The sequence below is a fragment of the Rhynchophorus ferrugineus genome, unplaced genomic scaffold (genome assembly GCF_030347505.1).
Source record: "Rhynchophorus ferrugineus isolate W39M unplaced genomic scaffold, kcgeb_rfMv2 rfM1, whole genome shotgun sequence".
NCBI lineage: Eukaryota > Metazoa > Arthropoda > Insecta > Coleoptera > Curculionidae > Rhynchophorus > Rhynchophorus ferrugineus.
The window spans coordinates 58,219,597-58,234,541 of NW_027472580.1; the positions used below are offsets into that span (position 1 = coordinate 58,219,597).

General features: G+C 32.5%; 1 protein-coding gene across 8 annotated transcripts in view; it reads right to left on the minus strand.

Annotated features, from left to right (window-relative positions):
• tkv (serine/threonine receptor kinase thickveins) overlaps window positions 1-14,945 on the minus strand; it is a 305,330-nt gene that overhangs the window by 19,340 nt on the left and 271,045 nt on the right. The window contains exon 1 of one of the 8 annotated variants that reach the window (XM_076408404.1): window positions 2,328-2,515. The exons of 6 other annotated variants lie outside the window; for them this stretch is intronic. In XM_076408404.1, the coding sequence (XP_076264519.1) occupies window positions 2,328-2,355 (28 nt within the window). In that variant the 5' untranslated portion in view covers window positions 2,356-2,515. Of the gene's footprint in view, window positions 1-1,047; window positions 1,073-2,327; window positions 2,516-14,945 lie in introns of those variants that run through there. One more of the 8 variants, XM_076408413.1, reaches the window with a different exon arrangement.

Sequence of the window (14,945 nt, forward strand, 5' to 3'; positions counted from 1 at the left end):
AGATTTGAAACTGTTATAGCTATCTAAATCTAAATTATAAATCTATATTATAAATAATTATAAAATATAATTAAAATTAATATAAAGTATCGTTTAATAGAATTTTTGTTAAATCAAAATTAATTACTGAACTAACTAACCAATATGGCGTGTACCGTACATCCAGAGCGAGAAATAGAGATTTAACTTCATAGGAAATTTTGGAGAAATGTTTCGCGACGTCCAACATGTAGATGTCGCTATCTTTAACATATTACTTGTTTTATTCGCTATGCTAAGATTCGCAACACCACCTGATCTGATTACTGGACATATGTAGACTTTAGAATAAGACTAATTAATTATGATACAGAAGATTGCTTAATGAAGTGATTTTCTTGCCATGTATGTATAATATAGACATAAAAAAATGCTTATTGCCAATAGGGCAGACTGTGGAATCACGTAGAGTAATTTAAATTTTTTTTTATTAGTACATAGTATATTATGTGTGCCCGGGTGCACAGATAGTGAGGAATTATTGAGCAATCGTTTTCTGTTAAAACTTGTATATTGTTATAGATTATATTTATATTTATTTATTTTTACAGATTATATTTATATTTAATTGAATTTTATTTAATAAATTTATTTCAGAAAAAAATTGTTTTTTATTTAAATTTCATTGGTCAATTAAACATGACGTCAAGGCTACCACGTGCCAAACATTACTAATGAGCCAATCAAATGTCTTCACAGTAAAAATTTTTTTCACAGGTGCCTATAACGGAGATTTAAATTGATCAATCAAATTACTTGAATGACCCGTTATGGCGCCCTCTGGATGTTGGGCAAAGCTATTGAGTTGCATCTCTATTACTCTATAGTACTAAGAGATTTTAACTCTTACCTATAATTAATTGTAGGTTTTAGATATGCTATAATGATAAAATAAATTATATCTGATAACATTTTTGTTCAATTATTTTATTTAGATCAGAATTTTTGTACATGTCAAAGCCAAACTGAACTAAAACGAGTTAATTCGGCAACATATTTCTCACTTACTAGTCATCATCTTTGAAAGGACACCCATATCTCATCAGTCGGGTTTTTTATTCGCTCAAATTTACTGTAAACCGCCGCCACACCTTACACCAACGTCATCGTACTGGTAGATGAACCGTACAGATCTGGACCAGATCCCGAAACATCCTGCCAGAACGTTTCCCAGAAACGATGTTTATTTTCGTCTGACAAGGAAAATAAATGAAAATGGCAAAGTTGCCGACCACCTGTAGACCGTTTAAAAAATATAGGGCCATTTTCTATTTCGATGAACGTGGATTCGATAGATGTGTTGGTCTGGATTCAGTGAAGTTCTTGATTATAAGAGCTTTAACAAGTTATAATAATTTAAAATCAAACGTACCAGATTTGGTGAAGCGAATGTTTACGAACGCATCGTGACATCTTATAATTCAAAAATGTTTTGAAAAATATGCTCTTTACTAAAAATTTATGAACTCATAAATCATAGTTAATCTTTTAATTTATTCTCCCACCATATTATAAGGTTAAGGAACGGCTAAAATATATATTTGAAAAAATGTTATTGAGTAAGTAATAAATAGAGTAAGAGATAAATAATAAGAATAGAGAATAATAGTAAGGAGAAATACATATCAAATAATAATGGACACGTCCCGAATAGTGTATATTTAGATGCCCTTTGGGTCCATTTTGAATCTAAAGAACACCTGCTAACGCGAAATCAAGACGATTCTTGCCTCAGCTGGCGTCATTAATGGCAATTCATGCTTCCGCTGATAGAGGATAAGCGTACTGATTAGAATTTATAATTATAAAATTGTAATTTATCTAGAAACTATTTAATTTTAATTAATTACAAACTAAAATTGTAGCTTTTATTGTTGTGGTTAAATAAATCTATTTTAAAATTACTCTGAGCGTCATTTATTTGTATTATATTAACTATGTTTTTCTCTCTTTGTAAAGATGAAATCATTATACACCATATATGGAATGAGAGAAATCTGGTACAGAATATACGAACATATTAATATTCGCATCGAAATAATCATACATATTGAACAAGTTACATCAATTATAAAATCCGTGGGCCATATGGTCGAAACCAATCACAGTATCTTCGTTATTTTTTTTAACTAGGCCGAAAATAAATAGGCCTCATATCATTTTCGAAACTAAACAACACCATCATCGACCAAAACCCAGACGGTTTTGTTTTTGTGGCGCCACTGCCGATGGTCGGAATTCCATCATACTCAAAACGACGAAAAAAATGCAAAAACCACACAACTCACCGCTCCAATTCGATTCCGTGACGTACATCCTGATCACTTTTGCATAATATCGTCACTAACTAATATTCCGACGGAGAATTACCAACGAGTAGGAAAGAAGAGAGACGGAGAGAGTGGACAAAATTAATACGTACGTCGAGAACCCGGCACCGTAACGCAACCTAGCTCACCCGAGTCAGACTCGATACTGAGAAGCAAATCTCGATTTCTTGACTCCGTGATGTTGAACAGCCTTGCCTCTTCGCGTAGTCAGGTATAAGGAAAAAGTACAGTCGCGTACATGAGTTTTGGAGTACGGTAGGTTTCGTAGTACCCGTGGCGTGGGATGAGCTTAACGGGTGGTTGTGTGGGCGAAAAGAAATCCGGAAAAATGGGATTGTCTTAAAATCGTGTAAGAGATATCGTTAAAATTTCGTAAATTAAGGAAGTGCCGTCGGCTATATAAACCGTTGAGTATTTTGAACAGACCTACCGATTTCTGGATTTTAGTTTTTTTAATACTATTATCAATCAATACATCAATCTTTTTTTTCAATCCATGGGTAACTTTTTTAGATTTTCAACAAATTTAAAAATGATGGTACACACATCCCTAAATAATTGCACAGTTATGTATGTAGACTATTTTTTGATAAATTATTAAAATATAATAATAAAATACTACCGAATTTAGTGACAATGAATGATGAATATTAATTTTTTGTTATATTTTATAGTGCCTCCTTTTAACCAAACTAGGATTTATCTGGGCAGGTCTACCGCTTAACGTGGGTCCGAACCAGGGTCTCGGCATTAAACCTGTCGACTGGCTTGACTGTGACCAACTTGAAGATCATCCCGAAGATAGCTCTTCTTCGGTCTTCCCAAGATACTGCCATATGGTTACTGCCATGGCTGGGATCATTTTACTTGTTGCATTTTATATTCTTGCCTTTTTGATAATGGCAATTATAAACAATCACATAAAATTTACGACCATGTTCCAGCAGGATTCAAACCCACGACTATCAGTAGGAGGACCGTCCTGTCGCCTTGACCACTGCAGCATTCAAGTCGGTAAATAATATTGATTTTGAAATATTAATATATTAACAAATGAAAGACGAACGAACGAACATTTTATATATAGAATTATATGTTCATAACAAACATTTATAAAATTATATTAAAATTTAAATAGTTAACTCTTCCAAATATAACTTTTGCAGATATATTCATGTTTCTATACTGAAGTTTAAAAAAAATTGCTAGAAAACACAGAAAGAATTTATAATTTATAATTTATAATAAGCTCATTATATTTTACAGGAATAAAATAAGTGGTAAAATATTTTAACACAATACATTTTTTTTATATATTTTAAAGTCTCTTTTACCAACTATGGGTTTATCTCGACTGCATTAAGCCTACAGACTGGCGAGTGACCAACTTTAGAAATCATCCCAGAAGACATCCGGTCTTACCCAGCCTGGTTACTGGCGTGACTGGGATCACTTTCCTTGTCGTATTTTATACTCTTGCCTAGAACATTCACAAAATTTAAACAATCACAAACATAAATTTACGACCATGGCCCAGCAGGATTCGAATCCGCGGCTATCGCAACAGTAGGAGGACCGTCCCATCGCCTTTACCACTGCGCCACCAAGCCGGCTAATACACTTTTTATCGTGAGTTTTGTAGCTGTTATAATGTTATTAAATATCGGATAGGCCACTTTTCCCAAAATCCTATTCATTTTAGCTCAAAATTATTTATAATATATAAGTTGAAAAAAATGGTTGAATGATGAACACAAAATTTTCTAATATATTCTAAATAAGAAAAAATCTAATATTTCTAGAAAATTAAAAAAACATCATTTGGAAAATATAGAAATTATAATTATTTTATGTAAACTTAAAGCATGGAAAAGGAAAGCTTGTACAGGATTGGTGTGAAAAGCTTCATGACTTGATTATCTAATGAGGTAATTAAATAATTGGTTTGGCAGAAAACGACTTTTTAGCAATCGTATATGTCAGACCTAACTAGTGCTGCAGCTACCGTGTGATTATTAAGGTTTCTCATAATAATAGTAATAATACAAAAAACTATCACGTATAGGAACACGACCGGACGGTACCGAGAACGCGAAGATTAGCGTTAACGCGCGAAATTTCCCTTTTGGAAATCTGGCGCCTTAAAAGTACGCTGGGGTCTGCGTCATTAGTACCGAGTGTTCGAAATTAATTGGTTCTAAGGGATCGGATCCCTGAATCGGACTAGAGCAGTTTATTCAACACCGCCCATTAGAAATCTGGATGTGAAACGTTCGAGAGCGTGCCCTAATTAAAAGCAACAGGTACTTTTTTTTTCGTTCGATATTTCCTGGTTTAGACCTTTTTTTCGTGCAATTAATTATTATAATAGCAGGTCGTTAATCGTATCAATTACTTTAAGGTCGATATTTTTCAGTTAAATTTGGGTATTAGTAAATTCCAGTTAGATCAATATAGGCGTAATTGATTTTCCAGCTTTTTCGGTTGATGGACAATGCAATGACAAGACGTCGTTTGTGCATTGGTAGGATACTGAAGAAATACAATATCAAAGTTATATTCAAACCGCACCCTAAGATGTCTCAGATATTCCAAAACCCCAAAACTAGAACAGATCTGCAGGTAACAGGGGTGTACTAGGCCCCCTGTGAGTCCGTGGATAAAAGAACATCAACGATGAGTAAGATATAGATACAGTCTAGCCAGCTTTGACTGAACACTGATCACTACGTTCAGTTAAAAAAAGTCGACGTTTTAAGACCACAATGCCATTTTGAAAGAAAGTGTAGAGAAGGTTTAAGATTTAAAATAATGATAATAAACTTAACAAAGATAAGGAGTATAATACCAAGTCTATCATGGTTTTTTAATGATTCAACGAACCATGAAAAAAGCAGAGTCCCTCTTATCGACTGATGACTCAACCGTGCACTTGCTTAAATAGGATAACCTGATTAAGAGAGCTTCAGTGCCAGAGCTTCTGCTCTGAAGATGCAATCTGTAACGATTGCGAAACGTTGCCCATCTTTACTCAATAAACAAGGCCCTAATTTAAAAGTCGATGAAAGAAAAACGATGTTGGTCAATAATTGAAAAATGATTTTATATCTCAACAGCTCTGAAGATATGTTGTGCGCACTTTAGCAAAATCACATTAATAAAAAGGCAGTTTGCTTAACAACATATTTCATTTTAGTAACTTATGATTTGACTTTGACTGATCTAGTTACAAATAAACAAATGGATAAAAATAAACAATAATATTTAGGTCATAATCTTTAAATATACATTGTATTCATTTATTTGATAATGGCGTGGGAGTTCATTGGTAATGAAAGTCGAGATCATCTGACACAATAACATTTTAAAATATGTTTATGTTTAAACGTTTTTTTTTAAACAAAACCTTTGAGAAAAAAATTCAAAAACAATATTAAATTTTAGTGATAATAGAAAATTATCAATATATGCATCAAACTATTTCAGAATATTGTAAATTGAAAATAAACGGTCTTTCATGATCTGACATATCATAGCAGAAAATAAAAGCAAAAGGTTAGCGGACAAACAGAAGAAAATAGAACAATCCGGAGGGATAGGAATTAAGGCTAAAAATAAAATAATGTCTATTAACAATATTAACACATTAAAAGTGTGCTTTATCAGAAGTAATTTCAGTTCATGAATTCTTTAATATTCCCATTAACTGATACAAATGAAAATGCTTGTAAAGAAAATCAAACATGTCCGAATTTAAATGTCACCACCACGCAATTAGAAAATTATTCAAAAACGATTTCGCTTAAAAGCCAGAAAACGAAAAACACCATTTAATAGATACATCACCATAAATTATGAAAAAAAAATTGTACCCATTGGAAAACACGATTTCCAACGGTTTAATTCATTAAAAAAACGCCTTCAAAGCTTTCAGCTCACGAATCGACCGTCACATAAATCTGAATTCGGTGAAGAATACCAAAAAACAAACAAAATCCATCCGAATTGATCAACTAGCGCGCGTCTCTTGATTTATGTTTTTATCGACTCGAAAAAAAATGTTTTCCGAGAAAAAAAATTACGTAAACCATAGGAAAGGTGGGCGTTATATTGTAACAGATTTTCGCTGAAAATCGAACGTCACCCATTCAAATTGGATGGTTTTGCAAACAACGCACGTAGGATGGCGGTCAGGCCACAGGTGTGAAAATTGCTACTCGGTACGTTGTTCAATTTTTTTTTACATGCGCCAACTCGATCATTTCCTAAATTAGTATCAGGTCAATTGGATATTAATTGGTATTGATTGGACAAAATAGAACTATAATAATTGTCGAATATATGCGCATATAAGCCAATAAAGGAATTACGTGAGAGATGTCGTAGCTTTAATATTTATTAAATATTATTAATTTATAGATTTTTCTATATTAATTTTTTTTATGCTTTTTATAATTCATTATGAGTTTTAATGAGAAAATTTGAAGGGAATATACATAATATACAATACATATATAATAACTAAATACTAGACATTTTATACAATTTTAAAATATTTTAAAGTATCTTTTACCAACTAGGGGTTTATCTAGACTGGGCCTACATTTTAACGTGCGCTCCGAACTACGGTCCTCGGCATTAAGCGAATGACCAACTTAGAAGACATCCGGTCTTACCCAGCCTGGTTACTGGCGTGACTGGGATCATTTTCCTTGTCGGATTTTACATTCTTGCCTAGATTCGAATCCGCGGCTACCGCAACAGTAGGAGGACCGTCCTGTTGCCTTTACCACTGCGCCGGCTAACATATTATTAAGTCCCCGGTTTGATATCACTCGTGACAGATCAATATGATCTTTGGCCAGATGGTTAAACTTCAACGATTCGTATTATAATTTCATATTTTTTAAAAAATTAATTATGTCTTACGTAAGATATACTTGATTACCATATTTGCACCCCATAGAGCGAAATTGGCTTTATGACTGAACCAATCTCTAGTTTCAATCTAAGTTTCCGATCAATCAGTACAATTGCTGAATTTTTAGTAGTTATTGTTAAATAATGTTTGTTATTTTTCAAAACATTTTTTATTAACATCCTACATTAGATATCCTTAGAACTATCTTAATTTACAAAATTAATTTATTACTATTGTTCTGTTGTACTTTCAAAATAATAATTTAAAATATATTTCGTTTTCGTAAATATTGTTTCTTGGCTTGGCTTGTGTTTTGATAAAAGTTTATCAAGACTATCTACCAAACACAAATTATTATTGTATCGTATGATTATTTCAAGTTGCACAAACTCCGATGATGTTGAATGTTTTGGTCATCAACTATAGGGGATTACAGGCAGTTATTCCAGAAAATATTTAAAAAATTTTGATAAATCGTAAAATTAATTTTGCCACATATATATTAAAAGGTAGTTTTTTAGAATTTATATTAATTATTATGGATTTATTATATTATATTATTATTATATTAAAAATATAGAATATGGATTTTTTAATTATAAAAATACTCAGGAAAGTCTAATAAAGATTACTTTTTGTAATGGTCAATTAACCATAAATTGAATAGAATGTCAACACACAATGACAATACTTTCAAGTCAAATAAATAACTTTTTTGGAAGTCATCTAACCTTGGCTTTTAAATTCAAACGTAAACAAGAAATTGATCAAACCGTTAAACAATCACATTACCTTTAAACACATTAAGGGAAAAAACGACAACTAAATACAATTAATTTCTTCAGTCCTTCACATTGGTAATTTCATCAACAGACCAGATTTCGGTATGGATGTTCGATAGGCGATAAATTGTATACCTTTTTGTCAGATATTATTATACACTAATGAATTATCTCTACAAATGACGGACAAGACTAAGAATGCAAAGCATCAATATTTATTTGATCCTAATCTGATTTTAAGGAATGTATTTTATTCTTCTTTGAACATTAAACATTTTAACATCAATAAAGAATCAATATTTTTTTGTACATCACCATGTAATAATACATTCATATTAAAATTCATTAATATCAAACCTGAGCTAGAAGTTATTTTATATAAATGATTAAGTGAAAATTAAAAGCTTCAGACAAAATTAAATTAGTAAATCATCTGTGTTTATAATTTCAATATATATCAGAACAAACCAGATCGTTGGTAGTTAAAAAGATAGTAGTACTATGAATTACACTTTACATAATATTTTTACGCCTCTTTAGTGTTATGCTTGCGTTGTTGGTATTAATGAAGACATCCGATAGTAAACAACTGAGTAAATGCTGGCATTTAACGCGAACCGTAGTAATTTAGAAATAATACCGTTTAATTAAAAGTGTGTTGCGCTAGCGAAAAACTGCATATTGTCTGTAGTTAATTGCAACAGAATTTACCGTGTAACATTCCTTTAAAAGGCAAGGTCGTTTTCTGTATAGAACCGGAAGTTCAATTTGCAATTATTTATTAGATCTGCACTGAAGTATTATCATATTATAGTATGAATAATATTCATTGAACGTACGTTTTGAATTAGCACAGCATAATTTATAGAAACGTTTTTTTCATGTCCCTACGATAAAAATAATAAATGTATTTTATGTTAAATTATTGTTATGTTGAATTTTACGTCTGTTTATTTTTGCTGGTAACAGTTCTTAAACATTTCACCAACTTATAATCATATTTATCGTTGTACTTTCGATGTTTTCACCTACCCGTTTTATTAAAATGAATAAACTAGCTGACATTTACTCCGACGCTTATTTAGTCGTAATGGTAGAGAGCTCAATTAAAATAACTTCAAAAACATCGAAACATTATTATCTATAAACAAACAACGACTCTATAAATGTATTCGATGAATATACATAGGTACAACCTATAACAGATTTTACGGGCTTGTAAAATACAATATACATACAACAGTGGTGTTAGTTAGCCTGATTGGAAATGAAGCTTTTAATGGTAATCAATATGTAAGCAGTGCAAGCTTACAATTTGTAATTAGCTTATGAAGATGAAACGTATAATATGAACTATTGATTTAATTATATCAGGAAATAAACTAAAGCCGTTATAAGATCCATAAGGATAGGAAATAGCCAATGATGTGAGAACTTTGTACTGGGATTGTTCAATAAATTATTAGAAAAAAATAATATATATTTATTTGCATAATCTTCAGTATTCAGCTATATACGCTTTTTCAAACGTTTCAACTTTTTAAAATAAAAGTATTTGGAACAAATTCGTTAAATATAATATGGATGTTGTAAAATCCATGATTTTAGTCACGAAATTACCTAAGCAATGTCGATGTAGATGTGCGTTGTGTGCTTCAATTATTTTAATTAGAGAGGTAATAGGTCAATTGAAAAGTCCCCGTCCTACCATAGTAAACACATTTTCTTGGCAATTTTTTTGTATTCAAAATAATCCCCTTCAAGGGTGATACACTGATTATAACGACCCTCTAACTTTCCGATATCATTTTTGTAGTACGATTTGTCCTTTGCTTTAAAATAGGCCTCTGTTTCGGCGATCACCTCTTCATTCGACGAAAATTTCTTCCGAGCATTCTTTTGAGATCTGAGAACAGGAAATAGTCGCTGGGGGCTATATCTGGAGAATACGGTGGATGAGGAAGCAATTCGAAGCCCAATTCATGGATTTTTGACATGGTCATGGTGAAGTAGCACTTTATTTTTCTTCAAATGCGGCCGTTTTTCAGCGATTTCGTCCTTCAAACGGTTCAATAACACAATGTAATAGTCGCTGTTGATGGTCCTGCCATTTTCAAGGTAGCCAATGAAAATTATTCGATGCATCCCAAAATACAGACCATAACCTTGCCAGCCGACTGTTGCGTTTTCCCACGTTTTGGAGCGGGTTCATTGTGTGCTGTCCCCTCGGATGACTGTCGATTGGACTTCGGAGTGAAATGATGGAGCCATGTCTCATCCCTTGTCACATATCGACGCAAAACTCGGGTTTATTACGCTTGATCATCTTCAAACACTGTTCCGAATCATCAACTCGTCGTTGTTTTTGGTCACAAGTGAGCTGCGCGGCATCCACTTTGCACAGAGCTTTCTCATACCCAAATATTCGTGAATAATATGATGTACACGTTCAGTTGATATCTTTAGTGTTTGCTATTTAATTCAATTTCAATTTACGGTCATTCAAAATCATTTTGGGGATCAAAATCATTTTCGTCGGTAACAACCTCTTTTGGGCGTCCACTGCGTTCACCGTTTTCGAAGCTCATTTCACCACGTCTAAACTTACCATATTAACCCTTGATGGTTGATTTTCCTGGGACAGTGTCTGGAAACTCGGCATCAAGCCAAGCTTTTGCTTCAACTGTCTTTTTTCCGTTCAAAAAGCAATATTTTATGAATACGCAAAATTCCTTTTTATCCATTTTTTTCACAATAACAAAAGTTGCTTCACTCAAAATGCTATAATTCACAAATTAATGATCCGACAGCTGTCAAATTTATACACGCATTTTTTGAGATTTAGGGTTAACTAAAAACCATGGATTTAATTTTAGTAGCGCTATCTATGTGTGAGGCCGGGGACTTTTCAATTGACCTGTTAATGTGGATGTTGTAAAATCCATGATTTTAGTCACGAAATTACCTAAGAAATGTCGATATAGATGTGCGATGTGTGCTTCAATTACATTAATTAAAGAGAGGTCTTTTATTTCTAATATTAGAATATGAGCTCGAGTAGTAAAACAACCATGCATAACCTTCCGGTTAATATTTTTCCTTTTTCAAATGGCCATCGCATTTCACTTTAAACCTACCATAATACTTAACAAGACATAGAAAATAATCACTTGGATACAGATTGCCCTCAAAAATCTACTGCTTTATCTATTCATTGATTAATTTAATCATTTGTTTCAGGAATGTAGTATTATCAATGTTCCATTCATAATTTTGTATAGATTATGCAACTTCTGAAAAAGAGACCAAAAAGTTGACAAGGACATTACGTTACTCCCTTCTGAAGATTTTTTTAAACGAATTTTCTCATACAACATGTTTTTCTTATGGTTTTTACTATTTCATGCAGTTTAATTTATTTATCATTTTAAACAATATTGTGGTCAAGTTTAGGAGTAATCTCTTCTATTGAAGGCCCTGAGCGGACGAGCTTTTGCCAATGCAGGCCATGTCTAAAACCATAAGAAACTGTAAACACAGTATAAGATGTGCCGTGAACTTCATCTATCTCAGATACGATTTGTCTTGGTGCTTAAAAGTATTCATCAATGATTGAAATTCTCTCCACTTTTTAAATAAACGACATTACTTAGTTTAATGGATTATACAAATGAAACCATGTGGTAGATATAAGTGAACAAAATTTGATACAAATAATAAACTGAATAATGTAAGTGGAAAGAAATTCATTATGGAAAACCTTTCGGTGATTTTTTTATTAGTCAACGAGTTATATGTAAATTGTGATGTTTGAGTTGAATTGGTAATGGTAATAATGTAGCAAGGTCTTGTTCTGTTATGAAACTATTAAAAAATATATTTTAATGATATTCAATTTCTTCAATCTCAAAATGGTCACCCTTAATAAACAACCTACTAATTCACTATAAAGCAGTCTATTTAGGTTACTTAACATAACTTATATATAAAACAGTATCATTAGCTGAAATGAATGGGGAAAAAGTACATACTGTCTGCGGACAATTGTGAGTGAATTAGCTGCGTTGCATTCCGATAAAAGGCAAGGTCGATTGCGTATGCAAATCGGAAACCAGATTCGAAATGGACGTTAGATTCGTGGGTAATGCTCTGAATCGCCTCCGTTGGAACTGGATTATGGCCTGCTATACTTTAAAATTATCGATTAAGTATAGCGGCAAAATGAATACCTGCATATTACGCGCCTACGTAAATCATTGCAAAAATTAATCACATGAGAACCGGAGTTAATGGAAAAGTAATTAATAGATGTATTAACTTAATGCATTGCTCTATTTTTAAATATTCATTGTTCTATTATAAAGCTTCATGCAAATATAAATATCGTTTAATAGTAATGGGCATATATAAAAGTATTTCGAACGTCTTTTACGAAAATATGACCCAATAGGCTAAGAATACATGATGCCCAAAATAACAGATATAACTATTATTGAATTAAAATTAAGCTACTATTGATTTGATGGGCTTCCTTTTATGAACTTTTCGGTGATTGTATTTGAGAGAATAATTACACGTCTTTTTTTCTTATTCCAGATTGACCAGCTAGGACCAAATGGTCTTTTGCTGATGTCGCTTCGGGTTTGGGATAGAGAAATGTTTTGCGGGCGACAGAGGTCCCTGGTTTACGACTGGGATTATCGTAGTTGGTAGTGGGTTGGTTTGTGGATGGGTAGGGATTTTATCAAGTTGTTATCGTGTTCGAAGGCGCTTAGGGAGAACCTTACACTGAGCATGTTCATGAAACTCTTCACGAACGGGATACCTGATTCGATATCAGTGTTGACGTTCCTCATAAACCACGGCACATTGAGTAACGCACGGACTTTTTTGAACACTTGGAATAGTTCAAGTTGTCTCTCAAAGACATACATGTACCATGCCGGTGCTTCGTAGAGGCAGACTGGACATTTTGTACAGATTCACTTTCTGGGGGATTGGGAATTTGCTTGTTCTGCAGAGAAGTGGGAAGAGTAGACTGTACACGGATTTGGGCTGACCAATGGAAGCAGCCAGAGGATGGAGACTTTATCGATTAGGAAGCGATAAATGCGCAACTCCTTGCGGTGGAACAGAATAGCCTGAGTTTCGCTCGGGTTAATTTGCAACCGCCAGAGTTAGTACTACGCAATCGTCTGTTTCCCGAAGTTTTTGGCTGTTTTTAACATATCATGGGATATTCCGAATAATTCTTTCAGTTTTTCGATCTTACTTGGCTTAAGGAAACGAAAGCATACTTACAAACCATATAGAAAAGAAGGACTACATTAAGACTCGAATATAACTTACAAATTCTTATATTGTATTTGTTGTATGCGTGTGTAGAGATATGTGCAAGAAAGTGTGGATATATTCACAACCCTTTAGAAACATCTCCCATGCTGTAGTTTTCTTGGACACGACGGTTTATATTAATGCATTTCTTTTCTTAGTTTTCTTTTATAAAGAGAAATGAGTCGATTGACGAAACTAATGCTAAATTGTAATGCTCCAAGAGATCTTCTTGAAAATGTGTTTTTTAAATACAAATTTGTTTGACAAATCACTTTAGACAGACTTTATAAATTGATTAATTTTCATTGGTATTATTAAACGAGAAATATCCTAGGAACACGTTTTGTTGGTAAGTTAACAATAATACTGATAACGAATATATTAATGAAACCATAAAATCAAATATTTAGCGGCATATTTAAAAAAAAATAAATTCAAATTTTATAGATAATCTTAAAGCAATTACATTAACTTAATTAAAGCAAATTAAAATAATTTACAGTAATTATGTTTAAAAAAAGTGTAATTATTTCATTAAATGAACTGACTTCTAAAATGACTAACATCCATTAACGTATATACGTTTGTGAAAAAGATGCAATTACTCTGCATCGTTAATTATTAAATTTGCATAATGAATATTTGTTATAAATGTATAACTAACATGAACTATTTATTACAAACAATATAAGTAATATAAACTTATCTTCTTGGTTCGTTCCTTATTGAAAACGAAAGTCCTTTAAAACTATTTATAAACCCAAAACAGTTCATGGCTAGATAACATTTCTTTTGTGCGAGCATCTGTTTTGGGCATCCCATAAACCTCCGCACCCAACATCTGGAATTAATGCCCTTTTCTTAAGAAACAAAATATTTCAACTGACCGTCCACTAAAACGCCGAACAACCTAAATTCCGAACTTACAACCCTCCCATAATTTCAAGTGCAGACCTTTTTTTTGAACGCATCTTTTATGGGCAATTTAACTTTTCAAGACTAATCCGAGACCGACCTTAAGGGTTTTTATTTAACATTGTGTTTCAAAATTCCTCACTAACTTATTTATGAATATATCCACAACCGCATTTCATTATTAACTGTACGAGCAATGTTATTTATATATTTAGCTTAATAATGAGAAAACAAATGTTGGTCAAAATTGAGTTACATCAATGTATTTTTTAGGAAGTAGTTAAATCTTTATTTTCGTAGCTCTTTTTTCACTCCGATTGAGGTGACTCCAAAACCCATATTGGATAGGTTGAATAACCGCTTCTTCGGCTACCAAAAATCGTTGATTTGAAAACACACGAGAACAAAACATTATACCAGTGGATCATGGTAATTGGATGTCAAATCAAGGTTATATGGCGGATGATCCATCACTTCCTTATTTGGCCGTTTTTAACCGTCCATTCTTTAAGTCGATATATGAGCAAGCGCTTGCATTGTAATGGATAATGATCTATATATTATTTTTTCCATATTCCTTCATAAACTTCTGCCAATGGTCATTTACAGAAGATTTCTAGAAGA